Raw genomic sequence first — 26,093 nt, 5'->3', positions numbered from 1 at the left:
TCTCTCTCTCTCTCTCTCTCTCTTTCCCTCCCTCCCTCCCTCCCTCCTTGTCCGTCTCTCACTTTTCTCTTTTCCCCCCTCAGCATACACAGCCAGTTCACTAATGTTTGTGGTGGGGTCATCTGTATTAGATTGTAAGGTTCTTAAGGGCAGGTCGTATGTGTACCCGTCTTCACAACCTCTGCCTCAGTGCTGGGTTCTTACCAAGCGTTTTCTTTGATAATGGTGATGCCAGCTATAACGGTGCTGGTATGTTTAGCCTGGATTCGTGAAGACTTTGGTCAAGGCTTCTTCACCTTTTTTCTGTCCTTCATCCCATGGGCAGTGTCTGGTTAAGCATAGGGTCCCCCTCTCAGAAGAATGTTTTTAAATGCATAAACTGCGTAGGATTGCAAAGTAGCAATACAGTTATATTGAAATACAGTTATCAAAATATTTCAGAACTCATATTCCCAGACCACAGATCCAGAAGCCCTTATGCAGAGGATGAGCCCAGCCTGGCTACTTGGGTTTAATGGGCATCTCCAGATCCTTCGGGGTTTTTTTGTTTCCTACTTTGACCATTTGGATAATAGATCTCAATTGTGGAAATGACACGGGCACCGGGAGACCTTCTAGAAGAGAGAGTCAGTAGACTTGGCATTTCTGTGGCAGCAAATGTCGCTTCTTCTTTCTTCTCGAAGCTGATAGATTAGCAGGAAAATGCCTCGCCTTTCCCATGACTTAGCCCGCTCATCACTAAACACAGCGATCTGATTTCTCTGGGAAAGGGAGCTGGGGTTTGGGCCCATTAGGCAGAGCTGCCCAAACAGGGTCCCCTTGAGGTGACATGATGGATGGAGGAGCTGACAGGCCTCCAGCTTCACTCCCCAACAGACAGAGATAACTGGAGGCTTTCTTGTTTCCCCTGCATCTTGTTTATCCCCTCACCATTTGTCAGGTGGAACAGGATCAAGAGCCAGAGGCCAGGGAAGGGGGAAGGGTGGGCGGGAAAGCAACGCTTTTGAACCTGCCAGTTTGAAATTTTCTTTGCCTGTCATTCCATTCAGGAAGATAAAGGACACTGTCATTCCAAGCCTAATGCAAGGTTGCTGAGAGATCAAAGGGATAGGTGGTAGTTTAGCCGCTTCCCAAAATCTGCTTCAAAAAGAAAAGATTACACCTCTTAGAAGGGACGGAGGTGGGATCATTGTAGGGCACGCTTCCTGGTAGCAATTAGGTTCCCTTGGGCAGATGGAGCAATTTCCAGGGAACTGCCCCCAAAGCTGAAATTATTTCTGGTTAAATCGAAGGTAGAAAGAAACTCCTTTTTTTCCTCTCTGACCAGGTGACGGCTCCGTAGGTCCCTGTTTTTCAAGAGGGCTTGAACATCCATGAATTGAATAAGGAGCAGGTGCCATGCATGAAGGGACTTCTCTGGAGAGATTGGGCCCTACTTTGACACTTGCTTCAACAGTGGGAGGGGAAGGGTGAAGGAAAGGCACAAGCATCAATGAAGCACTTGCTGTGTGCCGGGCTCTATGCTGAGTGCTCTCTACTAAAATTATTCTCAGGTCATTCTGGAAGGCAGATTTATTATCTCCATTTTACACTTGGGGAAACTAAGGCAGTCAGCAGTTAAGTGACGTGTCTGAGGCAGAATTTGAACTCAGGTCTTCCTGACTCCAGGCCCATCCACTTTATGCCCTAGCTGCCTTGACTAGTAGACTGAGAGAGCAGTCTGGCTGCAGACAGTCATGTGATGGCTGTTACAAAAACTGTTTTAGGGTTGCCAGATGGGCCATTGTGCTAGTAGTTGGTGTGATTTCCACAGTTCTTGTCCTTTCTGATTGTAGGCATTTGCCCATGTAGCAGTATTACCAGTTCTGGGAAGTCCAAGAACCTAGGTACTGTCCCTCCCTCCCCAGTCCTTTGCAAGTCAGGGGTCTGTGCCTCTTTCATCATAGGAAATCATTGCCAGTTAGGGGACTGGAGTCAGGCACGTTGTAAAGAACCATGAGGAGATTAGTGTCAGACCTTGTGTGCAGCAAAGCAGGCTCCCTGGTCCTTGTGATTTATAGTTCCATATGTGAAACACAGTGGGTCACTGGCATCCTCCCCCCCTGCACCTTCCCTGCATTGAGACAAACTGCCTGAAGCCAGTCTTACCGCATCCACTTGTTCTAGTTCTGCCCACAAGGCTTTGCTTAGCCTCCAGACTTCATTGGAAGCTTCCAGATCTGTTCAGGTCACAGTTTTCTGTCTTTTATCTGCATCTTTTTCCACTGCTTTTTGCACAAACTATTTTGAAAGGCTAAATGAGAAAGTCCAGCAACAGAAAAGGAACTCAAGAAGTCAAGAGGAGAGCTGCTTGGGCTCAGAACTGCACAGGCCTTGAGAGTCACCTGTCTGCCATCTTTGAAGTAAATCCGGCTCAGTGTTCTGTTTGCTGTCTTCTGATTCATTGCTGTCCTATTTTACTTCTAACAGTGATGCTGACGTGTAACTTGGAGAGAGATACACAGAACATTGACCGTCTCACAAGACTCTTAATGAACTTCTGCTATCCGTAGGCTGAGGAAGCAGGCTTCAGTGGAAGGGGGAAATAGTTAGGCCCAGCTTTTTAACAACTAATTCTGGATGAGTTTTTGGCCTCAAGCAAAAGGTGTTCCAGAAGTCTTACAATGATCTTAAGCTATTAAAGTTAAAATAACTCAATCCTAATTGTGACCCTAACTCAAATTCCATTCCTTTTAAAGCTCAAAACTGCGCTAAGATTTTTAGGACACCCTGAATAAAGCTGCTTTTCTAACATAAGTAGCATTATCTCAGCTCTACCAAAAAGTGGTACAGCTGTGATAACCTTGTCATTAATCAGATTCTTCTCCCTAGAATTCAACTCAATTAAATACACATCGAGTCCCTGTTATTTGCAGTACACTGTGCTTGTCACTTAAGGGTGATGGGGTAGATGATAGTGTGAATAAAAGATGACACTTAAACCTTTACAATATAGTAGAGAAGATAAAACAAGTAACTATCACACAAGGCAGAACATACTGAGCACCATAAATGAGGCATAAGAAAAGTCCCGATAAGGTTTGGAGAAAGGAGATATTATATCCAGCTAATGGCATTGGGTTTTATGAAGGGAATATGCAAAGGGGGCCTTGAAGGACAGAATATTGGTAGATGAAGGCTGGTGAAAAGCAGTGAAGGGGAGGAGAGGGACAGCCAGCCAAGCACAGTGTAGAAAGCACAGGGCTGTAGAGACACGATACCTAGACTTGGTCCGAGCTTTGTGGCTCCGAGGAAGTCCGCGCACTTCCCTCAGCCTCTGCTTCCTCTTCTGTAAGGTAAGAATAATGATGCTTGACTTTGCTTACCTTACAGCGTTATGAGGAAGACTCTTTTTAAACCTTAAAGACCCATAGAAATGCACATTATTATCATTATCTTTTGTATGGGGTAGCACAAGTAAAGGCCAGATGGTCCCAGGACCATGAACAGTGTCTGTGGAGTGGCCAGCAGGCCATACTGGCTAGCACGGAATATGGGGTGAGCTCCAGGCTGAGGGCTCTGGACTCGATCCTGTTTGTTCTGTATATACTTACAGCCGGACCTGTTGTCTCCCCTGACAAAAGAGCAGAGGCTGTTCCACTTTGGATTTTGTATCCCCAAGCACCTTAGCACAATGAGTGACATGATGTAGATACTTAGTAAGTGCTGCAGGGTTGGAGGGAACGAGATGATCAGAGGTGTGCTTTAGGAAGACTGATCTGTAGTAGTGTGGAGAATGGAAGAATGTGGGGACAACAGTTCAGATGCCTGTTCAGTTGCCATTGTGGAAAGTAATGAGGACCAAACTTGGGTTCTGAAAGTTGGAATGGGAGAGAGAAGATACAGAGTCAGGAATTAGTGCAGCGAGGAGGTCGAATTACCAGGTTTGGGCACCTGATCTGACGTAAGGAAAGAGATATTGGAATTAGAATCAAATGTGTATGGTTCATCCTAGAAGTAAAAGTGTGTGTATGAGGGGGAAAGGGAGGCAAGGAGCACTGAGAAACTCCTTAGTGTGGGAGAAAGTGGTGAATTTGCTTTTAGTCAGTGAACGTTCATTAAGCACTTCCCTCAGATGCTCTGGGGATCCTGAGAAAGACAAAAGACAGGTCCTGCTCTCCAGGAGTCTGCCATGTAATGCAGACAACTGTGTACAAACAAGCTATATACAGTGTAAATTAAAAATCATCAACAAGGGAGGGATCGGGAAAGGTTTCTCGTAGAAGGGGGGATTTTGGCTGATTTTTGAAGGGAGCCAGGGAAACCTGGAGGCAGAGAGAAGGAGGGAGAGTGTTCAGGGCCTGGGGGACAGCCAGGACTAAAGCCTGGAGCTAGGAGATGGAGTACTTGTGTGAGGAATAAGGGGGTCTGGTCCTAGAACACATGAGGAGAGTGAGAGAGAAGAAAGTCAGAAAGGTGGGCAGGTTATGAAGGACTTTGAATACAAGACAGAGGAGTTGATATATTTATCAGCCAGATTTTCCCCTCTGAAGTAAGATGAATCAAGTCTTTATGTAGTTCTAGGGAGGCCTGGGATACTGGGATCATTCTGTTCGGGTTGTATGGGTGTCTCGAGGTGGGGAAGACCCACTGACGTTTATTGAGTAGGGGGATGACATGGTCCACCCTGTGCTTCAGGAAGATCAGTTTGACAGTGGAGTACATGGTGGATGGGAACTGACAGAGGCCATAGACTGCTGCAGTAGCCTGGGCATGAGGTGGTGAGGGCCGTCACTCAGCCATATCAGAGGAGAGGAGGGGGCACAGGGAAGTGATGTTAAGAAGGTAAAACTGACAGGACATGACGACAGATGGGACATGAGGAGCTAGCATGTGAGCCTGGGTGATTGGGACAGTGGCGGCTCCTTCGACAGAAAAGGGAAGTCTGTCAGGTGGGAGGGCTTGGGGAGCAAGGTGACGTGTCAGTTGGGGACATTCTGAGCTGATGATGTCTACTGGCCGTCGAGAAATGTCTGAAAGCCAGTTGGAGACGTAAGATTGGAGGTTAGCAAGGGAGGATAAATTCGATAAGAAGATATGAGATCATTAGCATAGAGAGTCATTAATTAAATCCATAGGAGCTGATGATGGAGGAGAGATGAGGGCCAGGCTGGGCCCCTGAGAGACACCTGTGGTCAGAGGGCATGATCTTCAGGAGAATCCAGCAAAGGAGACACAGAAGGGGGGGTCAAGAGATATGAGTATCTCTTCTCAGCGCCTCCTAGAGAGTGGAAAGTTTCATGGTTTAACCTCTATGGCCAGAGGCAGTCCCTGGAATATTTTCCTTAGGGTCCTCAATTTTTTTTACTCAATTAGAGCAAGTTACTTTCCAATCTTTTCCCGATGTGATACTTTCCTTTTGGACTTAGAATTAGTCAAGTCTTTATGTAGTACTAGGAAGGCCTAGACTAGAATCTGGGGTCATTGTTTGGTTGTACGAGTGTCCAGAGGTGGAAACACGCTTGGTATTGAGGGATTGGGCTAGGTTGCTGTCAGTACTTCTTCTCTACTTTTCACTGTGTCTGCGGAGGCACTGTGGGAGACCACAAGGGTTTAGTGGGTCCCTTTAATTTGAAACTGTGATCCAGGACTGGTGGCAGTGATCGGTGCTCAGGGATGTTTTGGATGGATCTCCACGTGGAATACTGTCAGGCTCGTTCTGCTGCCTGGCCAGTTGATGCTTAATCTTTCTTTTTCAGCTCCACAGAAGTGGACGACATGATCCGGAAGTCTACAAACCTGCTGTTGACCCGAACACTGAGCAGCTCTCTGCAGAATGTCATTAAGAGGAAGAACGTGGGGCTGACGGAGGTGAGGCCGCACAGCTGGGGCTGCCCTAGTGAAGACTCAGCATCTCTGGCATATGGGGCGATGCTGCGGGGCCGCACTGGGGCCGTGCTGGGAGGCGCTGCACACTGGGGCCACGGCAGAATCCCCCTCCTTTTCTCACCTTCACCCTTCTGCCACCAGTGCCCCAGGCCCATCTTGGCCTAATCTGTTTGTTCTTTGTCTTTTCTCCTGTAAAGCCAAGTTCTTTCTCTCCATGTCTTTCATGGGCTTAGCCAGCTTTCCGGTCAGAAGTTGATACGGTTGGAAGGAATAGTGTGGATCATTTGCCATTAGTTATATGAGAGGGATTTTGCTCAGAGGATATCTCAACATCAGGTTCCTATTAATGTGAATGACAGTCCAAATATAACATTTTATATGAATTCAGCTCTTGCCTGCGTAAAATCACGCATGCCGAGGATCTTGGCAGTCACAGCACTTGGCTGGGGCATGTAGCCCCAGCTTTGGCTTGGGGAGAAGTCTCCCAGTCCCCTCCAATCCCCTCGTGACAGGTCATGCTCTCTAGCAGCCCAGAATCTGGGGGTCTTTACAGGCAGGGAGACTTCCGACCAAGGGTCTTAGTGGTAGCTTATTCTGTCCTACAAGGAAGGGGGACAAGACATTCTGGATACTCAGCTCCCTGAAGAGCAGACCAGATAACGGAGGGGCTTTTGGAGTTTGGGAAAAACCGTTGAAGGGAGTGCAGTAGTTGAGAGCTTTGTTAGGCAGCCAGGCCCGTGGGGGAGTCTCTGGGTCAACACTGGACCCTGGAACGGGGAGGTGCTGGTTATGCAGTTAGAAGGGAGAGGGCTCTGGGTGTGGGCTTCATGCACGGAGGCATCAGTTGGTAAGTTCAGTGCTCAGTTGTAGCAAGGAGAGTGTGTGGGTGCAGTTTGAATAGGAGAGCATTGATGTCATGACCGTTTGGGCCCCTGTCATCCTGGATGATGGGCAGTTAATGCCAAGGCTCTTAGGGATTCAGAGAGAGAGCTGGAGGCGAGTGCTTGGGTGCACCTAGATGGTTCTTTTTCCTTCTAGGTGATTAAAGACAAATCAGTCATTGTGGGCTAGGACGTGGGCTGTCTTGTCAGAGCTGATTGTATGTTTAGGAGGTGGGAGACATCCTCGTGATCATCCATTCTGAGGCTTTCCTTTGACAGGTGAAGAGACTGAGGCTCAGGGAGGGGAGTGATTCACTGAGGGCTGTCTTGCTCCCCAGCCTCTGCACCCCCAGGAGGTGCAGCAAATTACCCTGGGGGCGGGGGAAACTGTGATGAGGAAGGAGAGCTCTGGGTGAATTAGGTTGTCTTTGGAAAAGAAGCATCATTTTGTGATGGAAAGCCATTGTGTACCAGTGACCCTGTTTTCTCATCTGAGTAATGGAAAGAAGATTGCTTTTGTTCTTACCTTTGTAGGGCCGGTGTCAGTAAAGTGCTGAGGAACTGTTAGTTGTGAGGTTCGTGCTGGGGGTCTTTGTGGCGTTCACTGTCTGTGTGCTGCAGTGCCCCCAAAGACCTACATGCCACCTCAGAAGGACCATCTGTTTGCTGCCAGTAGATGTGACTTATCCCCCCCCCATTCAGATTGGCAGCCATCTCCTCATTTTGCTCAAGGCACCTTTGGCTTGAGACCAGAGCCCTTAAGTCTTAATTCAGACCTCCTTCCGCTAACATACTTTGTGACCTTGGAAATAAACTCTGAGCCTAGAGCTCTGGGGAACTTTTGTGCCTGCTTTTCCTCACCAGCAGTGTGTGGTCATGGAGAAACATTAGGTCAAGAGCCCACGGAACGCCCCTGGAAAACTGCTCTTAAGGCACTTGATTTCTGAGAGGGATTAATAAACATCTGTACAGATAGTACCAGGCTCTGCAAAGAAGGGTTGCACCCATGAACTCTGGGAGAGGCTTGCTGTGTGGGCGATGTGGAGAGGGCTAGTGAACATTCTTTAGATCTTTCTAGCCACCCAAGCCATCAGAAGCATCACTTTTGAATGCATCCACACCCTGTATACATAGAAACATACATTATGTACACACACACACACACACACACACAGACACACACACACACACAATCTATCAGAACATCTGTGACTGTGCCACTCCTCACCTCAATCTCCACATCAGGATTCATGTCACCCTCCCAAGCTCTCCCACATTATAGCCCATCTTACTTTTGTGTATATTTTTCTCCCTCATTTAAAAGTTCAGCCTTATCAGATGTGAATGCACCGTGAACGGCTGCCCAAATGGGCCATTTCTCCTACTGAGCTTCCTATCATGTCTTCGGCGATTATGCTAATTGAGCTGAGAAGAAACCCCAAAACATAAAACCACAATGGAATCCCGTTAGGACTGGCCTGGGCATTTGCTTCTTTCTCCTTGAGAAAGCTGTGCTACCTTTGCCCCCCTTCCGGAGGCCATGGAAGTGCTTAGGACTTTCTGGCTGCTAACATCCTGTGGTGGAGGGCCTGGTTCGCACCCACCCCCAGCTACCCCTCCCCCCCCCACTCTCAGTAGAGGGCCCTTCCTGCCCCCAGCTACACCCCAAGGTGGAGAGGCCAGTCCTCCCCTGCCCCCACCAAATCCGCCCCACCCCTACCCCACACGTGTGGGCCTAATTCCCCCCCCCCCCCCCAGCTTTGCTTTTCTCTTTGTGTATTGTCTCCCCCCTTTGAAGGCCTGGCTTTCTTTATGTTTGGATTGGTATCTTGGCTGCTTGGCAGGTACCTGGTACCTGACAGGTTCTATAGAAATGTTAGTTATTAATTATTAGTCAAGACTTAAAATTGCTTTCTTATGGGAACAAGGAGAATAAGGACAGTAAAGGGACTCGCATCTGCATCCTGCTTTGAGGTTGTACAGCTTGTCTTAGTGGAGCCACACAACAGCCCTGGGAAGTAGGTGTTCTTCTTACCAGCTTTTTACAGATGAGGAAAGTGAGTCTGAGAGAAGCCAAGGGAAGGGGTTAGCCTGGAGAGGGCAGGAGTTAACAGTTGTTCAGGGATGTCCAGCCAGTCAATGTCGGAGGCTGCTTCTGAGGCCAGGGGTCTTCCCAAGTCTCACCCACTGGGCTGCCTGGCTGCTGGGGCTTCACTGTCTGTCATTGCCAGGAATGGCAGCAGCTTTTTCCCAGCCTACCTTGCTGTTGTCTCCCCTGAGGGCATGATCTTCAAATTACACAATAGTTCTCCCAAGCAGCACTTAGATGTGATTGGGATTGGAGACCCTTTGGCCCTCTTCCTCTTCTTGTTTTTGGTGGCTACTGAGGGACTGTTGACATCCATTATTTGTGGGATGCCACCTGGATTCCTAAGATGTGTGTTCCTTCCCCACTGTAGCAGCAAACACCCCAGCATCCCCAGGGTGGCTGCCAGCCCAGGTTCTTAGATCTGCTTTTCTAAAGGAAAGCAACTCAAAATGGGTTAACAAGCTTACTTTAATCAATCAGACATTTATCGTTTACCTAGTTCAGGGGAAAAAGGTCAGCACCCTGAACTTCAGAGTATACAGACAGAAGTTACAAGACAGAGAAACATCAAACAGACAGGCTTCCAAACTGTCCAACCATTACATCCATACCAAATCACAGTTACCAGAGAAGGAAGCTTCATCATCTGGGTTTTCAAAGCTGGGGGCTCTCAGCAGCTTCCCAGAGTCTCATCTGGTCAAATCACACAACACTTCTCAAAGTGAGCCCCAAAGCAAAGCCTCACATCAAGGTTTTATATAGCCTTCTCCTGGCTCAGAGAATGTAACAACCCTCTTGACCCACTGGCCAATCACAAAGTATCTCCTGAAAAACAAGCCTCCCACTGCCAGCTCCAGGTGCACTTAACCTAGGGGCAGGGAAGATCTTTAAATTTGCATTCCTGTAACACCCACAAGCTCAGTGAAACCATGGGGTTTGGTCTGAAGGGGCCTCAGCCTTGTGGGGTCAGTCTGGCACAAGAAAGAAGGAAAAGTCCTTGCTGTCACAAGGGAAGGGGCTGCTGATTTGTACTCTGGTAGCCTAGCCTTACAGCCCTGGCTCTGGGAATACAAAAGAGAGCCCTGTCAGGCCTTCCACGTTATTGAGCGACACACAGGAAGAAGCAGGGAGGCCTCTCCTTCGGTGGTTGTGAGCACAGACACCATGGGGCATGCAGGACATGCCTCCAGACCCATCAGAGCAGGAGTAGAGGTAGTTTTCTGGAGGAGAGAAGGGCCCTGATTTGTTTCGCTGAAGGACTTGGAAAGGCATTGTGAGGCAGGGCTGGTCTCAGGCCCTGTATTCTCCTATCTGTATGTGTCATCTGTAAAATGGGGGAGTTGGCCTGAGTGGCTTCCCAGTCCCTGTCAGTTCTAAATCCTGGAGCTTGTCAGTCTCTCCTGGCAGTGCTTACGTCTGTGTTCCTCTGTCCCACTGGGCTCCGGGGTGTGGAGCTGGACATGGGTGAGGGGACTCTCTGGCTGTGTGATCTGTCCACTCCACTCACAGAACTGACCTGGGCGAGGTCGGCCTCCAGTCCAGGACAGGGAGGTGCGGGGAGATGCCCTGGCCCTTTCCGGTGAGCCCTGCCCTGCAGCTGAGGCAGCCCGGTGTGCCACCAGCTCCTCCCTGGGGGCATCATGCATGGCTGCAAAGGGATGCTTTCTTGTTTTCTTCTGCCTTCCAAAGAGTCCATCCGAATGACCTGCAGGAAACACCACACGAGAGACTCAAATGATGATGAAATTTTCTCTCTGAGATTGTTCCTCTGCCAGTAACTTCATGACTAACCCCTCGTCCGCTAACTCGCTCTAAGCAATCCCCGCTCCTTCATTTGCAAATGCCCTTGTGAGGTTTTTGGGAGCTGTCACTCAGGAGCGGTGATTGCTTAGAGCTCATTAACAGACAATGTTCCCCTGAAAGTGACACAGTATCTGCTGTAATCCCAGGGCGTTTTAATAGTCCATTCTGTGCTCTGCCATGAAACATTTCCAGAGTGACTGACAGTCAATTGGTGTAATTCACGGGGATCTTTTGTGTTGACAGTTTTTGAAAAAGCCGTGGGAAATTATAAGGTACCCAGTGAAGCCGTCTTTTTTTAAGCTGCCAGTATCATGAAAAGCAGGACAATCTTCTCTTTGACTGTCACTGGTTTGCATTTGCGATAACATGACACGATCCCTCCTTCCTATTAGGATTTCAATTTATAGACACAGTGCCTTTCCTACAGGTAGCTGTGCTCGTTTTAAAATAGAAACTCTTCAGTGTCGCACACCGATTCTCTTCCCCTTCCCCCTTAGCCTCACAGCAGTCTTGTCAGGAGCCCTCTGTCCACCCTCACCAGTCAAGGAGGGAGTTAAGGGAGACTTTGGCTTCTTCTGTGACTTGTTTCTTCTTCTAGGTGGGCAGAATGTGCCGGGGGCGGGGGGGGTGACCCGATTCACTCTTTTCTGTTTATTTCTGAGGACGCTGTGGCAGTTTGGGCATTTTCAGATAGAGTATTTTGGGGGTGCAGAGGGGGACTGGGTCCAGGAATCCTCCTCCCAAAACCTTGAGATTGTGTGGGAGCTTCGAGATCCGAACTCCTCTGCAGAGCTCAGAGAATGAGCTGTGTCAGTTTAACAGTTTCCCTAGTACTGAAGGGTGCCATCACAGGTACCAGGGGAGAAGCAGAGTTAGCCAAGCGAACGGCTCTCCCAGGGCCCCATTCCCAAGATTTCCTCAGCTCCTCGGCTTTTGGAACCACAGAGGGGCTGGGCATCAAAATATCTTTAAGAACCACCACACCATCTCTGAGTGACTTTTTGATGGCAGTGTCTGTCTGCAGAGGACTCACAGGCAGGGACAAGGTAAATATAATTACCTGTGGGTACTGGCCTAACTCCAAAGTTGAGAGAATAGATTTCAAACATACATTGGACTTTTGAGCGATAGATACCGACAGTCTCCTCATCTGGGCATCCTAATGACAGCTACCTCCCGGGGGTGTTGTGAGGATCACATGAAATAGTTATGTTACAGTGCTTAGCACATAATGAGTAATATTAAATGTTATTATTATTTTGTTGTTGTTCTTCAGTCATTTCAGTCGTGTCTGACTCTTGGGGACCCCATTTGGGGTTTTCTTGGCAGCGATACTGGAGTAGTTTGCCATTTCTTTCTCCAGCTCATTTTATAGATGAGGAAACTGAGGCCAGCAGGGTGAAGTGACTTTCCCAGGGTCACACAGTTAGTAATCAGTTTTGAACTCAGGAAGACAGGTCTTTGTGACTCTAGGCCTGGCACTCTACTGTGCCACCCACTGCCCTTCACCATCATCACCATCCTTGTTCTTACTGTCCAAGTGGAGTAAATCAAACAATATCATAGCTTGTCCCTTTTTTCTAGCTCTACCTGCATGGAAAGTTCCTCTCTACCATCTCCCTCTTAAAGGCTTCCAGCTTGAGAGGTCCTGTTCCCCTGAGGGCTTCAGACTCATTCTTAGTGGTATGAGTGACCCCTGTTCTTTGGGGGACACCTCTCTGTAGCCTGTGGACTAGATAATAATACAGTTAGAGGCTAGAGAATGGATGGAATGCCTAGACTCTAAGGAGCTGTTAATGGTTCACTGTCAACATGTTAGATCTCCAGTGGAGAACCCCAGGGATCTGTATTTGATCCTGGGCTGTCTAATAACATTTTTATGAGCAGTCTGGATAGGCCCATAGGTGGCAGATTTATCAGATGTGCACAAGACCCTGAGCGGAGGATTAGCTAACAGAGTGAGAGCCAGCATCCACAAAGACCTTAACTGACCAGAGCAGAGCTGTTGAACAGACCACCTGTGACAGGCCACACAGCCCACCACCCTCCCGGGTACATCTGAGCCTGATTAAAATGGAACTAGAAAATATTTACCTAAATAAGAATAACCCCCAAAAATCCATACTGTTAGATTTTAAAACAAAGTTACTATGTGGCCACAAGACCGTTATTTACAGATTAGTGGTTTTCATCCTGTTTGAGTTTGACACCATTGAGCTTGATCTAAAGAGAGGGAGGAGTGGTTAGAAAGCAGTTGTTCTGAAAAGTCTCTGGGAGTGTTAGTGGGCTCTGGGCTCACTATGAGTCACGGATGTAATGGGAGTGGCCAGAAGAACTAATACATGCCCAGGGCACACCAAGAGGGGCACAGCTTTCAGGGAGCGAGAGGCAAGAGTTCTGCTCCACTCTGCCCTTGTCCAATCTTGGCGGGAGCAGTCCAGAGGGTTTGTAGAGGTGGGCAGCCAGGATGGTGAAGTCTTGGGTCTATGTCATGAGGATGAGTTGATGGAGCCAGGCTTGTTACACTGGAGAAGAGAAGATTCCCAGGGTGTGTGATAGCAATCTTCAAGCTTCAGAGGTACTGACTAATGGAGGAAGGCATGAGATGTATTCTTTTGGGGTCAGGAAGTCAGATTTAGGGTCAGGAAAGATTTCTACCAGTTAGAGCTGTCTAGCTGCAAGGTGGTGAGCTCCCCTTTCTTGGAAGTCTTCCAGCGGAGTTTGGATGACCAGCCATTACTTGTTCAGTATGTTGTCATTGAGACTGCTTTGGCTTCCAACTCTTCCTTCTGTCATTCTATACATCGTGGATAGCGTCACTGGTCTTAGGCTACAATGAGCTCCTGGAGCCTGTGACTGACAGGTCTCATATTGAGCACCATTATTCCAATGAACCTGGAGTGCTTTGCTCTATGAGTCTAGAAGCCATGGAATTGTCTGGGAAGGGCGTATCACAGGGCTGGAAAGTTGGCAGTCGTGATGTCCCTATGGCCCTTCCCCCCCTTAGGGCCCCTTCTGGGCCACTTTTCCACTTGGCGCATGTGATCTCACAGGTGGGTGGTGAGCCAACAAAGGCCATTGCGCCCCTGATTTCTTTACATTTGGGGAATTTCGTTGGTGATTTTTTTTTTTTACAGGAACCCTGTGGGGTGCTAGAGGCGGTTAGCGTGATTGCTCTTCATGCATAAATGTCTTCTTTTAGTCAGTCAATAGACACATTTATCTCAAAGCAAAGGCATTCCCTGAGACGGCATAGTAAGATCCATTCCTCCGAACCTGGGATACTTTCTCCAAGAGCGGGCATAGACATGAGCACCATCAGTAGTGAAATGTATGCAGAGGAAGCCCCTGTGGCCCTCTGGGTCCTGGGGTCCTTCTTTGGCCACCTCCCCATGGGCTGAGCATCTGCTTTGAGTGGGCGGCCTGGCCCCTCTCTGTACCTTGGCTCTGTGTCAGCTGCTGCTCCCTGGGGCACGTGGTGTTTCTGACACCTGTTCAGCAGCAGCTCTCCTTACCAGACATCAGAGCAGCGGTGGAGTCGGGGGAAGGACAGACCCTCTTCTCCCCAGCCCAGGCTTTCTGGGGCCGCCCAGGCCACAGCCAGTTCCATCCTGCCAGTCTGGGTGCTCTTCTTGTTGACAAGAAGCTTCTTTGTTTGGGGATAACGGGTGTGAACGAGCCTTTGCACCTAGTTTAACATATTAACATTTCATTTCATGTCTTCTGCCCCTTCCTTTCTACAAGCATATCAAAGGAAATGGGGGCCTTGGGAGAGGCGAGGGCTGGAGGTGGAAGCCATGACCCTAAGAAAGAAGACTTCTTAGCACTCCTCTGTGTGTGCTGCTGTCCGTATTATCAGCCACTCTGATCCCTTCTCCTTTCTGGGCACCAGCCGGAGTGCACAGCTTGGCATCTCTCTCACGGGGCCTCTGTGTTTATGTTCCCCCCCACCCTTCTGGGGTTGGAGGCAGGGCCATTTAGCATATGATCATCATTCCCATATACCTTTCTTTGCTTTGTAGCTTGTACAGATTATCATCAACACAACCCACTTGGAGAAATCCTGCAAATACCTGGAGGAGTTCATCACCAACATCACCAATGTGCTCCCCGAGACAGTCCACACCACAAAGCTGTATGGGACCACCACATTCAAGGTGAGCAGGCCCCACAGACACCCTGAGGATGGCTCGAGATCCCCTACAAGAGCTTGTGCCTTGGGCAGCTCCCTCGTTTTCTGGGGAGAAGTCCTCTGGGCACCTCTAATCCTCCTCTGCCACCTTAGAAGGATAGCTGTGTCTGAGTTGAGTCTGCAGCCCTGCCTCTGCTTACGGCTCATTGCAATGGTTCATGCAGGTTTTCTGAAACCATCCCCTTTTATCAGCTTGTTCAGCCATTCCCTCACAACTCATGGGCATCCCCTCTGTTTCCAAGCCTTTGCCACCACAAAGAGGGCTGCTATGAATATTTTTGTACCTATAGATTTTTTAACCTCAATACAGATTTTTCCCCTTCTTTTGATCTCTTTGGGGTATAGACTTAGCTGTGGTGTTGCTGGGTCAAAGGGTATGCACAGTTTTTAGCTCTTTGGGCATAGTTCCAAATTGCTTCCAGAATGGTTGGATTGGTTCACAACTCCACCAACAATGCATTAGTGTATTTTTAGACTTTTTCAGTGTAATCATCAGTTGTGTTAACTTTTTTCCTCTTCTCTTTTTTGCTTGTCTTTTAAAAAAAATACTATTTGTTATATGGAATAACTCTCTGGAAGGAGGAAAAGGAGGAATGTTGAGGGAAAGGAGATGTAAAAAATAGGTGACATCAATAAAAACTTATTTTAAAACAAGATTATAGGATGCTTTCTGATGGGAAGATTAAATTGAAGTTAAAATAAAAGAAAAAGAGCAAATAAAGTTGTGAAATATTCCTAATATTACCAGTCTGAGATAGAGAGATTTCCTTGAACGAGATGACATTTTAGGAATGGTGTAACAGGATTTCAGAAAAAGAACTTTCTTTGGAGTTATCAGAGTGTCGATCCTGACTCTTTTCCTCCTGGCTTTTCTCTTTTGAAAGGGCTGCTTCTCAGTTCTGAGTCTTGGTTTCTGACCCTTTTGAATGACCATGTTCGTTCTACCAGGACATCACAAATGGCCTTTTACCTCAGTCAAGTTATTTCAGAATGATCTAGGGGGTTTACTTTGACTCCTGCTTTATGGATAAAAAGGAGATTTCTGCAAAGCAAGGCCTTGTTATAAGTGTTGTATAGAGAAGTGATTTGAGTGACTCTTAACTCAGTGAATGGTAACTTGTGTGCCAGTCTCTGGACTTGGTGCTGAGAATACAGAGAAAGGCAAAGGACAGACGGTCCATCCCTCTACTACTCACAGTCTGATGAGGGAGATAACCATGTGAACAGCTCTGCACAAAGAAGCTATAATCAGGATAAATTGGGGATGATCTCAGAGGGAAGGCTTCCTGCCGGGATGGTGTGGTGAAGCCAGGAAGGTCAGGAGACAGCGAGGAGGAAGAGGAGAATTCTAGGCCTCGGGATGGCCAGTGAAAACACACTGAGACCACAGATGGAGTGGCTTGTCTGAGGGATGGCAGAGGTCCAGGTCGGGATATCAGGATGTGTGCTGAGGAGTCAGGTGGGAGAAGACTGCTTTGAATGCTAAACAGAGCATTTTGTACTTGATCCTGGAGCCATTAGGGAGCCACTGGATTGACTGGGTTGAGGAGTGACATGGTCAGACCTGTGCTTTCAAAGGGCAGTTTGATAGCAGAGCTAGTGATGGACTGGAGTGGGGTCAGAATTGAGGCAGGGAGACTTAGCAGCAGGTTACTGTCATGGTCCAGTAAACAGATGAGGGGGGCCTGTACCAGGGTGGGGGCCATGTCAGAGGAGAGCAAGGGGCATATTGAGGGATGTTTCAGAGGAAGACCCCATTAGACTTGGCAACAGTTTGGATAGGGGGGATAAAAACTGAGTTGAGAGCCAAGGAAAACACCTAGGAGAGGTTGTGAGTCCAGGTGACTGAGAGGATGGTGGGGTCTCTCTGAATAATAGGGACATTACAGAGGGGAAGGGGGCAAAGATCATTTTAGAGTTCAGCTTGGGACATGTTGAGTCCAAGAGAGGCAGTTGAAAATATGATTCCAGAGGTCAGCAGAGAGGTTAGGGCTGGATAAAGAGATGTGAGAATCGTGAACTTAGCGGTGATGATTGAATCCGTGGGAGCTCCTGAGGCCACCAAGCAAAACAGCATAGAGGGAGAAAGGCCCCAAGACTTTTGGGGACACCTGTGGCTCAGTCGCGATCCAGCGAAGGAGGTGAAGGAGTCAGACAGGCAGGGAGAGAACCTAATTCTGAAAACCGAGAGCGGGCAGAGCCCCCAGGCTGGCCTGCTCCTGGCACTTCACTTCCATCCATGCCTCTCTCCTGACCCACACTTGGAAGGCCTTCTCAATGTGAGAGGCTGCTCAGACACCCCCCAGACAACTGCTGTCGCCGTCTCTCTAGGACTGCCTTCTGCTTACCTCTCCTGACTTTATCTTGTGTTGATGTTACATATCTATCGAACACATACTTGTATACATACATACATGTGTCGTGTGTGTGTGTGATAACTATCCCCCCCCCCCCAATAAAATGTGTGCTTCTCCAGGGCAGGGATTATTTCCTTTTTTGCGCATTCCTAGTGCCACCCAGTTACCATTTAACAAGCAACATTCTTCTTTATGGCGTTAGCTGTCTCCTCTTCTTCCCCCTGACCTGAGTTTCCCCTTCTCAAGAGCCGTACAGCATACCTGGCCAGACAGCCACTGTGGGAGAGGGTGGCCTAGGGCTTCTGCTGTTGCCCTGGGATTAAAAATACAAAAGAAGGGCTATTACAGATGGGCAGAGAGCCACCGGAGGTGTGCCGCCAGTGAGCTACTTAGTGGAGGGGAAGTTCTGGAGACCACTAAGGTCGTGCCGACAGGGCTTATTGGAAACACTGAACACTCAAAAACACATCGAAAGGGTCTTTTTACCAGGACTCTCTCAAACCAGCTAATTCGGCACTCAGTATAAACACAGCAATTACAATGGCTACATGTTGTGTATTTTCCTAAGCTACTGTTTCCCCAAAACATTCCCTTGCAGATGGAAACCTTTTGCTGTTTGATGAGGGGGCAGGGGATCCAAAGGGCTTCCTGGTGGTGGTCTTGTCAGAATGCTTTTTATTTCTTCTGTGTGGACACAGACCCAGCCAGAGCACTTACCTCTTCTTGCTCCCAGGAGCTTTCTGGCCTTCTTTGAAATGAGAAACGGGGTTGCTTATGGTAAGGAATCATGTAAAAGCATTGGTGTGTGACCAGTAAGGAAGAAGGAACAGATTTCTCCCAGTTATGCAGGGACAAGCATGACAAGTTAATGGTGACCCCGGCCCGCCTGTTAGAGCCCGTTGTCACATCTGTGGGACAGCAGGGCCGAGGGGCCGGCGCTGATTCCTGCCGCATGTGGCACAGTTTTCAGCCTCTGTCCCCCTTCCCAGGATGCCCGGCACGCTGCAGAGGAAGAGATCTACACCAACTTGAACCAGAAGATCGACCAGTTCTTGCAGCTGGCCGACTATGATTGGACGGCCGGGGATTCAGGCGGCGGAGCCAGCGATTACCTGACGGATCTGATAGCCTTCCTCCGCAGCACCTTCGCAGTCTTCACACACCTCCCTGTAAGTCACTGCCGCTCCTCTTCCTCACTCCCCGGCATCAGAAGCAAATCACTGATGCATTGCGTTTTTATGTTACCTTTATTCCTGAACCCATCCCTCCTCTCTTTCCCTACCCCATAAGCCATCCTTTGAAACAATAGAAAACAAAGGAAAAAGCAGTTCAGGGAAACCATCCTCAGTCTCTTTGAAAGAGCCGTTGTCTTGAAATGCTGCTCACAGGAGGGCTGCTGAGTGGGCCTGGGTGGGAGCTCTGACCATCCAAGCAGCACTGTCCTCCAGAGGAGGAGAAAGAAGACCCACTCTCCTTTTGGCCTCTTACCAGCAGTCTGTCCTTTCCACACGAGCCTGCCTTGACATAGAGGTGAGCGGAAGATGGACACTTCACATCCCTGACAATGGTAGCCAAGAGCCAGCTCCTGAGAGGTGCATGGCCTCAGAAGCTGCGTTTGGGGAATTGGATTGCTGTTGGCTGTTCAGTCAGAAATCCTGGGGTACCCCACAGCTTCCCAGATCCCGGTAGCCAGTGCAGAGAACTGGGGGGAACCCAGGTGGGCATCCCCCCTTCACCCATGCTGGGATTTCTCCTTTCTGCTGGGCCTGCTGGGTCTGCCAGGCCGTAACTAGAGAATCCTGCTCTTTCTGCTGCCACGTCTCCCATTGCAGGGCAGCCAGGTGGATAGAGTGCTGGGTCTGGACTCAGGAAGATCTGAGTCCAAATATTGCCTCAGACACTTCCTAGCTGTGTGACCCTGGGAAGGTCCCTTATCGCTCTCTGTTTGCTTCAGTTTCCTCATCTGTCAAATGAGCTGGAGAAGGAAATGGCAGACCCCTGCAGTATCTCTGCCAGGAAAACCCCAAATGGGGTCACGCAGAGTCAGATGCTGAACAACATCAGCCACCCCTCTTACCTCTCCATCGATGTCTTTCTTGCCGCCCCCTTTGCTTTCTGCCCTCCCTTTCAGGGACACTTCACTAGTGCAGTGGGATAGGGCTCCAACAGAAATCGGGGCCACTGATTCCTCCCTGAGGCTCACTGTGGGCCATGTATTAATTTAGTTGAATTGCATTTTTATTTATTTTGTTAAATATTTCCCGTTGCAGTTTATTCTGAGTTGGACCCCACTTCAGGCCAGACTGTGGAGTGCCTGTGGCACCCAGACCATGTGCTGACACCCCTGTACTAGGGTGTTCGGGGCAAAGCCAGGTACCTTATTCTTTCTTTAAACACATAAAAAGGAATAGAGACCCAGGCTTTGAATCCAGACTCCACCTGTGTGACTGTGCGGCAGTCACTTTCCTTCTCTAGCTGTGGACAATGAGGGGTTGGCCTTGCAAACCCTGAGGTCCCTCTGCTCTGGTTTCTGGAGTCCATTTTGTTAATATTTCCTTTATTCTGAAAGCTCCTCTTGGCTTTGGTCAGTTTTCCTGTTCTGGCCTTTGAAGCAGCAGCAGGCATTGGGCCCAAAGTCTCTGACTTCTCTAGAGTCCAGTGTGGCTGACACCCCGCCCCCCTCCCCCCCCCCCCCGCCCCAGGACAGGCAACCTTGCAGCTTCACTGTCATTGCTACTCAGTGTATGTGAGCGGCGGTTTCTCACAATGTGCTCCACTTTGCAGGGGGTTTGAGTAGGGACAATGTCTTTTTGAAGATTACAGAAAAGATACCTTCGTTTTACCCCCATATAGCCTCATGTGCTAGACTGGTTTAGCAGGATGAGTGGCAAGGCTGTATCTGAAGGACTGGTAGTTTGGGCTAGAACGACTGATGGTAATGTCCATCATTTATGTGACACTTGAAGGTTGTAAATGGATGTCGAGTGAAAGGGACCTCTCAGATCATTTAGTCCAATTTCCATTTAGTCCAATTTCATTCTACTGATGAGGAAACCCATCCCATACTCAGGTCATTAATACGTGGGGGGATCTGAACCCTCTGCCTCTAGAGCCCATGGCCTTTCATCTGTACTAAACTTAGTTTCATATTTTCCCCTCGGGTTCTTTTCTGAAATGTGAGTGTAACAGAACGAGCCAGAAAGTACAGTGGGGTCCTGATTCCCTCTCTTTGGATTTAGGCTGCCCCAGGATGGATTTGGGCTCTGTGTGAGTCTAGAGTAGAAATCCCTTAGGAGAAGGCCATCATGAGCAATGGGTGATATCTCATTGGGGCCATAGGTCCACAGAAGTAAGGGAAGTCAGGATAATGCAACTCCTGCCAAGTCCTGTCTTCATGTCCTCTGGAATTAAGAAGTCCTTTTATAGAGGAAAATACCTATCCACATCCTCTCAACTGGTAACTCTAACATAATCACAAATCAAAACACAATGGCCAGCTGGCCTGACTCAGTCATCATGTCTGTTCTTTGCTTCACTTGTTGGGGGAATTTATTCTAATTTTAAAGGACTCTCAGTTCTTGGTAGATGGAGGATTCAGTGAACTGGCTCTTAAACCAAAGGTGTGATTTTCGGCTTAATCAGAGCTGTTGCTGGCAGGAATGAAATCAAACACTTGTTTGAGGGAACATAGTTGGGTGCCCTGCCAACAGCATCAGAGCCAGACGAAAGGGTGAGCCGGGACCAGGTGAGCACCGAGACCCCTGCTTACCCTGAAATTCTGTGATTCTCTGACAAGGCACCTCCTTGGACTCTAGGTTTTAAGAGAACTTCCCTTCATATACAGATTGTCCTGGAGGAGTCAGTCTCCCAGGAATTGTATAATGCTCCTCTACCAAGGGTCCTCAGCTAAGATCATTGAAATACTAAGGCCGAAAGGATCTCAAAAGATTGTCCACGGCATCGTAATGGCTTCAGAAAGCCTCCTACCAACATCTTTCCCAAGGAAGAATCTCCTCCAGAGAAGGAGATTCTGCTCACTCTTGTTCAAACAGCTCTGCAAAGAAGAATTGAAAATTATTGACAAGCAGATGAAAGTTGGGTCTAAATTACCAGTAATGAGACAAATGCAAATTAAAACACCTCTGAGCTTCCATTTCACACTCCACGAATTGTCAGCAGCAATAGTGGATGGAAACACTCAGAGCTTGAGGGGTCATAGAAAAGCAGGCTTATTGTAGTCCTCTACCACTCAGTGGATTCCCATGCCCGAAGGTCTTCTTTTGAAGACTGTTGTGGGGATGTAGTGAAGGGGTCCTATGGGATCTCTTCCGACCCACAGAGTATGTGATTCCAGGAAAGAAAGTGAAAAAGAATCTTCAAACGTGGTGTGCCTGTCCTTCAACATGAACAGTTGTCAAATTTATTGGAATTCTTTTTGAAAAAGATATTTGAGTGGCAGGAAATGGGTGTCTAAAGGCACCTGGGATGCAATAAACAAAGTCAGATGTTATTTTCACACAAGATGATGCCCAGCGTCTCAGGATTCTACGAAAAGCCCTGCTCTGGCAGTAGTCAGAGAGCCCTAAGAATGCTCGAGTCATGTCCTCCATTGCACTCTGTGAGGCTGCCACCAGTGGTAGATTTGTGATGGTGAAATGTGCAGATGTAAGGAGAGAGTTGGTTGGCTTCCAGAGCCATTCTCCCCTTGAATTTTTGTTGTTCAGGTCAGTCATTGTCCTTAGTTACCCAGAAAATGCTGGGTAGGTGTTGAGAGGTAGTAAGAATGTCCACAACGAGGTTCAGTTTAAAAGATGTGTAACCTATAGCCCTTGAGTTGTGAGCACAGAGAAGATAATTGCCCGTGAATTTTTTCAGGCTCCTATTGTGTAATTTACAATTGCATGCACAATTACCCATTTTGTATGCTCAACTTCAGGGCCTGTTTTTGAAAATGTATCCCTGTATGTCCTGATAATTATCTTTTAAAAAATATTTGAAAGAGAGAAAATGCTGTCTCAAGTATGAAACCAGGAGTCCCTGGATCTGTTTTCCAGCTCTCTTGTTCCCTTGGGTGACCTGGGGCAAGTCACCTACCTGAACCTGTGTCTCGGCTTCAGTTCTTAACACGGGTGACTGGGACAGGTCACTGAACCTTCCCTCTTTGGCCTAGCTTCTTCACCTGGAAAAGCACATGGTAGCTGACTATGACCTCCCATGCAGGTCTATTGTTTTAAATCTGTCTTCAGATGATAGCAATTACTTACATATAAATTACCAAGGCTGCATACTAACAAGTCAAAGTTCTCAGTTTACCCTGGAATGTATTGTACTTCAGCTCCAGTCCCTTGTTTTAACTCTTTAACTGAGGTGTCTTTCTGCCTCAGGTGCATTTCATGTAAACGGCCTATCATTGGATATTGGTTTTTAATCTGTTCTGCTCTCCACTTTCATTTCATGGGTGAGTTCTTCCCATTCATATCCACAGTTATGATTACTAACTTTGCATTTCCCTTCATCCTGTTTTCTTCAGTTTATCCTTTTCCTCTTTTTTTTACCCTATCCCTCCTCAAAAAGTCTGTTTTCCTTCTGACCACTGCCTCGCTCAGTCTGCCTCCACCTTTTTAACGCCCCCTTCTTCCTCTTAGTCCCTTCCCCTCCTGCTTCTCTGTTGAGTAAGATTTATATACTCAGCTGAGTGTGTGTGTGTGTGTATTCTTCCCTCTTTGAACCAGCTCAGACAAGAGTGAGGTTCAAGTGTTCTGCCTACCCCATTTTCCCTTCCATTGAAAAACTTCCCTGTTGTGTGTCTCTTTAATGTGAGAGAATTTTCACCATTCTTCTTCTCGCTTTACCCTTATCCCAGTGTATCCCTTTTTCTTACTACTCTATTTTTTTTTGAGATCTTCCCAACACAATCGACTCAAACCTGTGCCCTCTGCCTGTGTAGACGTCTGACTTCCGTCACGATGATAAAGTTCTTAGGAGTTACATGTAACCTCTTCCCATATAGGGATGTAGTCAGCTTAACCTTATGAAGTCCCTTGTGATTTCTCTTTCATGTCTGCCTTTTTGTGCTTCTCATATGTTTGAACGTGAAATTTTTTATTCATCTCTGTTCTCTTCAGTGACAATGCTCGAAAATCCTCTGTTTCAGTAAATGTCCATTTTTGGATGGATTATGATAATGACGGATTATTCTCTTTTTTGCTGGGTAGGTTATTCTTGGTTGTGATCTTAGCTCCTTTGCTTTCCAGACTATCATGACAAGCCCCTCACCTTCCCCTCACACTCCTTTAAATTTGCTAAGCTGCTAAATCTTATGGGATTCTGACCATGACTCTACTAGACTTGAATGATATCTTTCTGGCTGCTTGAAGTATTTTCTCCTTGACTTGGGAGCTCTGGAATTTGGCTATAATATTCCTGGGAGTTTTCATTTTGGGATCTCTTCTAGGAGGTGATTGGTAGATTCTTTTAGTTTCTATTTTGCCCTCTGGTTCTAAGATACTAGGACAGTTTCCCTTTATGATTTCTCGATATATGATGTCTGTGCTTTTTTTTTTCTTTTTGCTCATGGCTTTCAGATAGGCCATTTATTCTTAAATTCCCTCTCCTCCATCAATTTTCTGGGTCATTCTTTTGACTCTATTTTATTGTTCTTGATGTCTTATCGAGTCATTAGCTTCTGCTTCCTAATTCTAATTTTTAAGGAATTATTTTATTCAGTGAATTTTTCACTGAAAATTCTCTTCCGAGGCTTCTCTTTCCATTTTGCCAGTTCTGCTTTCTAAGGTGTTATTTTCTTCCATATTTTACATACCTCATTTACTAAGCTTGGGTGAGCATTTGTGAGCTTAGGACCAATAAGGACAGTTTGCCTTCTAATTCTGCCCTGGCCTTTCTCCTGACCTCATTCCTTCTGCTTCCCCACCTGAAAATGATGTCATTATAGGCAGGTTAAAATGCAGTGAATATTAACTACATAAAGCATGCTGTGGTCATTGACTAGAAAGCACTCTCTCAAGTGGGAGTTTCTGGTGGGGTGACTTTTCAGAGCATTTTCATCTCTTGCCAGACATGCTGAAGTGAGGAAATACTTTTTAAATCCCTCTGGCAATTTTTTATGTCCAATTCTATGCAGTGTATGTGCTAGATAATTTTCAACAGATAGAAAGTGTCCAGGGCTGAGGGAAAAGGGAATTATTGGTGCCCTATGAAAAGAGAAACTCTCACCTGATGCAGGAAGGAGCCCAGTGAATGAGTGCACCTGTCCCTAGCCTAGCCCTCAAGCCTCTGACCTGAAACACCAAATGCCAGGGGAATTCTTTTAGTAAGCTCCTATGTTCACGATGACCCTGCCAGCTGGCCCAGTCCCTTTGTCAAGGAGGAACCTTTAGGAGTTACCAGGGGACCTAATGCCTGACGCCCAGCAGTTTCAGCCCACGTCCCCACCTCTATCATCCTGTCTAGATTACTCCTGGTGTCCATGGGACTTTCTGGCAGACCAGCCCAGACCCATCTCCTCACTTCCCCCTCCCACACACACCCCCCTTCTAATTCCTTTCTACTTCCCAGAACGCAGACTTCAGTTCTGCCAGCTCTTCTCTGTCTACCTGGAAATCGCACATTTGAGACTCCTAGGGTATTACATATCCTTACTGCTGCTGTGTTGTTAGCAAGATTTATGTTTCTTGAGTTTGCTACATTGAAATCAACAAATTATCTCCTTATTAGTGGAACTTGGGCTGTTGGTTTGGTTAATGATTGTGAATTCCTTAGGGAGTTTGTGTTTCTTTGGGGTTTGTTTGTGTTTGGGGCAATTATTTAGTATTTCTATTTTTTTTAACCTGATATAATAGCTATGAAGAAGACTTAGCAGCTGTTCAGTCTGCTGTGACCCCGTTAGCAACTTACGTCTGTTTAAATGACATGAGCCAGGTAGCTCAGCTGCTCCCTTAGTTATTAATGAAGACCTTGGGCTTATTAAGGCTGGAACATGGAAGGTATTTTCTTCCTGGCCTGATTTTTTGCTAGCGAGGCCTGGAGTGGAGGGTGAGAGCACTTGGTGGTTTCCCCTAAGCCTAGAAGCTCCCTTAGCTCCGAGCACCATCGTGGTCTTCCCTGAAGGTCCAACTTGAGTCCCGCCTCCAATCCCTCTCCTTCCTCGAACCCTTCCAGCTTGTGCTGTCTCTGTAGCTGATTTGGGGTTTGGGGCATACCTTTGTTTCAGTGCCTCAATGGGCCCCAGCCTGATAGCAGTCAGACAGTCCATCAGCAGGTGCCTATCCAGTGTCTCCCATGGACCAGGCCAGGGGCTGTCCTCTTGGGATGCAAGTACAAGGAAGTAAACAGTCCCTGCTTGGAGGGATCTCACCTTGCCCAGTTCCCTTAGTGACTTCCCACACAGATTGTCTGTCAGTTATTTGCGCATTTTCTCTGACATTAGGCTGTGGGCTCCTTGAGGGCTGGTCCATGTTTTTGCCTTTTTTTGTCCTGATGCAGCACCTGCACACATATGTGTGTGTTAACATGAGTTTGTTTTCTGCTCTCTCTCTCTGTCTGTCTCTGTCTCTCTCTGTTTCTCTGTCTCTGTCTCTCTGTCTGTCTCTCTCTATGTCTCTCTGTCTCTTTCTCTCTCTGTCTCTGTCCGTCTGTCTCTGTCTCTGTCTCTCTCTGTCTCTTTCTCTCTGTCTTTCTGTCTCTTTCTCTGTCTCTGTCTCTTTCTCACTCTCTCTCTCTGTGTCTCTCTGTCTCTGTCTCTCTCTCTCTGTCTGTCTCTGTCTCTCTGTCTGTCTCTGTCTCTCTCTCTGTCTCTTTCTCACTGTCTCTCTGTCTCTGTCTCTTTCTCTCTCTGTATGTCTCTCTGTCTCTGTCTCTCTGTCTCTGTCTCTCTCTCTCTCTGT

General features: G+C 47.6%; 1 protein-coding gene across 3 annotated transcripts in view; it reads left to right on the top strand.

The window, feature by feature from the left end:
• EXOC6B (exocyst complex component 6B) overlaps window positions 1-26,093 on the top strand; it is a 624,130-nt gene that overhangs the window by 342,713 nt on the left and 255,324 nt on the right. For all 3 annotated transcript variants that reach the window (XM_069066557.1, XM_069066565.1, XM_069066574.1), the window contains exons 16-18: window positions 5,739-5,850; window positions 14,664-14,798; window positions 18,180-18,359. In XM_069066557.1, the coding sequence (XP_068922658.1) occupies window positions 5,739-5,850; window positions 14,664-14,798; window positions 18,180-18,359 (427 nt within the window). The remainder of the gene's footprint in view (window positions 1-5,738; window positions 5,851-14,663; window positions 14,799-18,179; window positions 18,360-26,093) is intronic.

The sequence above is a fragment of the Petaurus breviceps genome, unplaced genomic scaffold, assembly GCF_028583685.1.
Source record: "Petaurus breviceps papuanus isolate PSGF00001 unplaced genomic scaffold, PetGlider_PUasm1.0 139, whole genome shotgun sequence".
Taxonomy (NCBI): Eukaryota; Metazoa; Chordata; class Mammalia; order Diprotodontia; family Petauridae; genus Petaurus; species Petaurus breviceps.
Note: the sequence above shows the minus strand (reverse complement) of the source record. Positions and strands in the feature narration are given on the sequence as shown.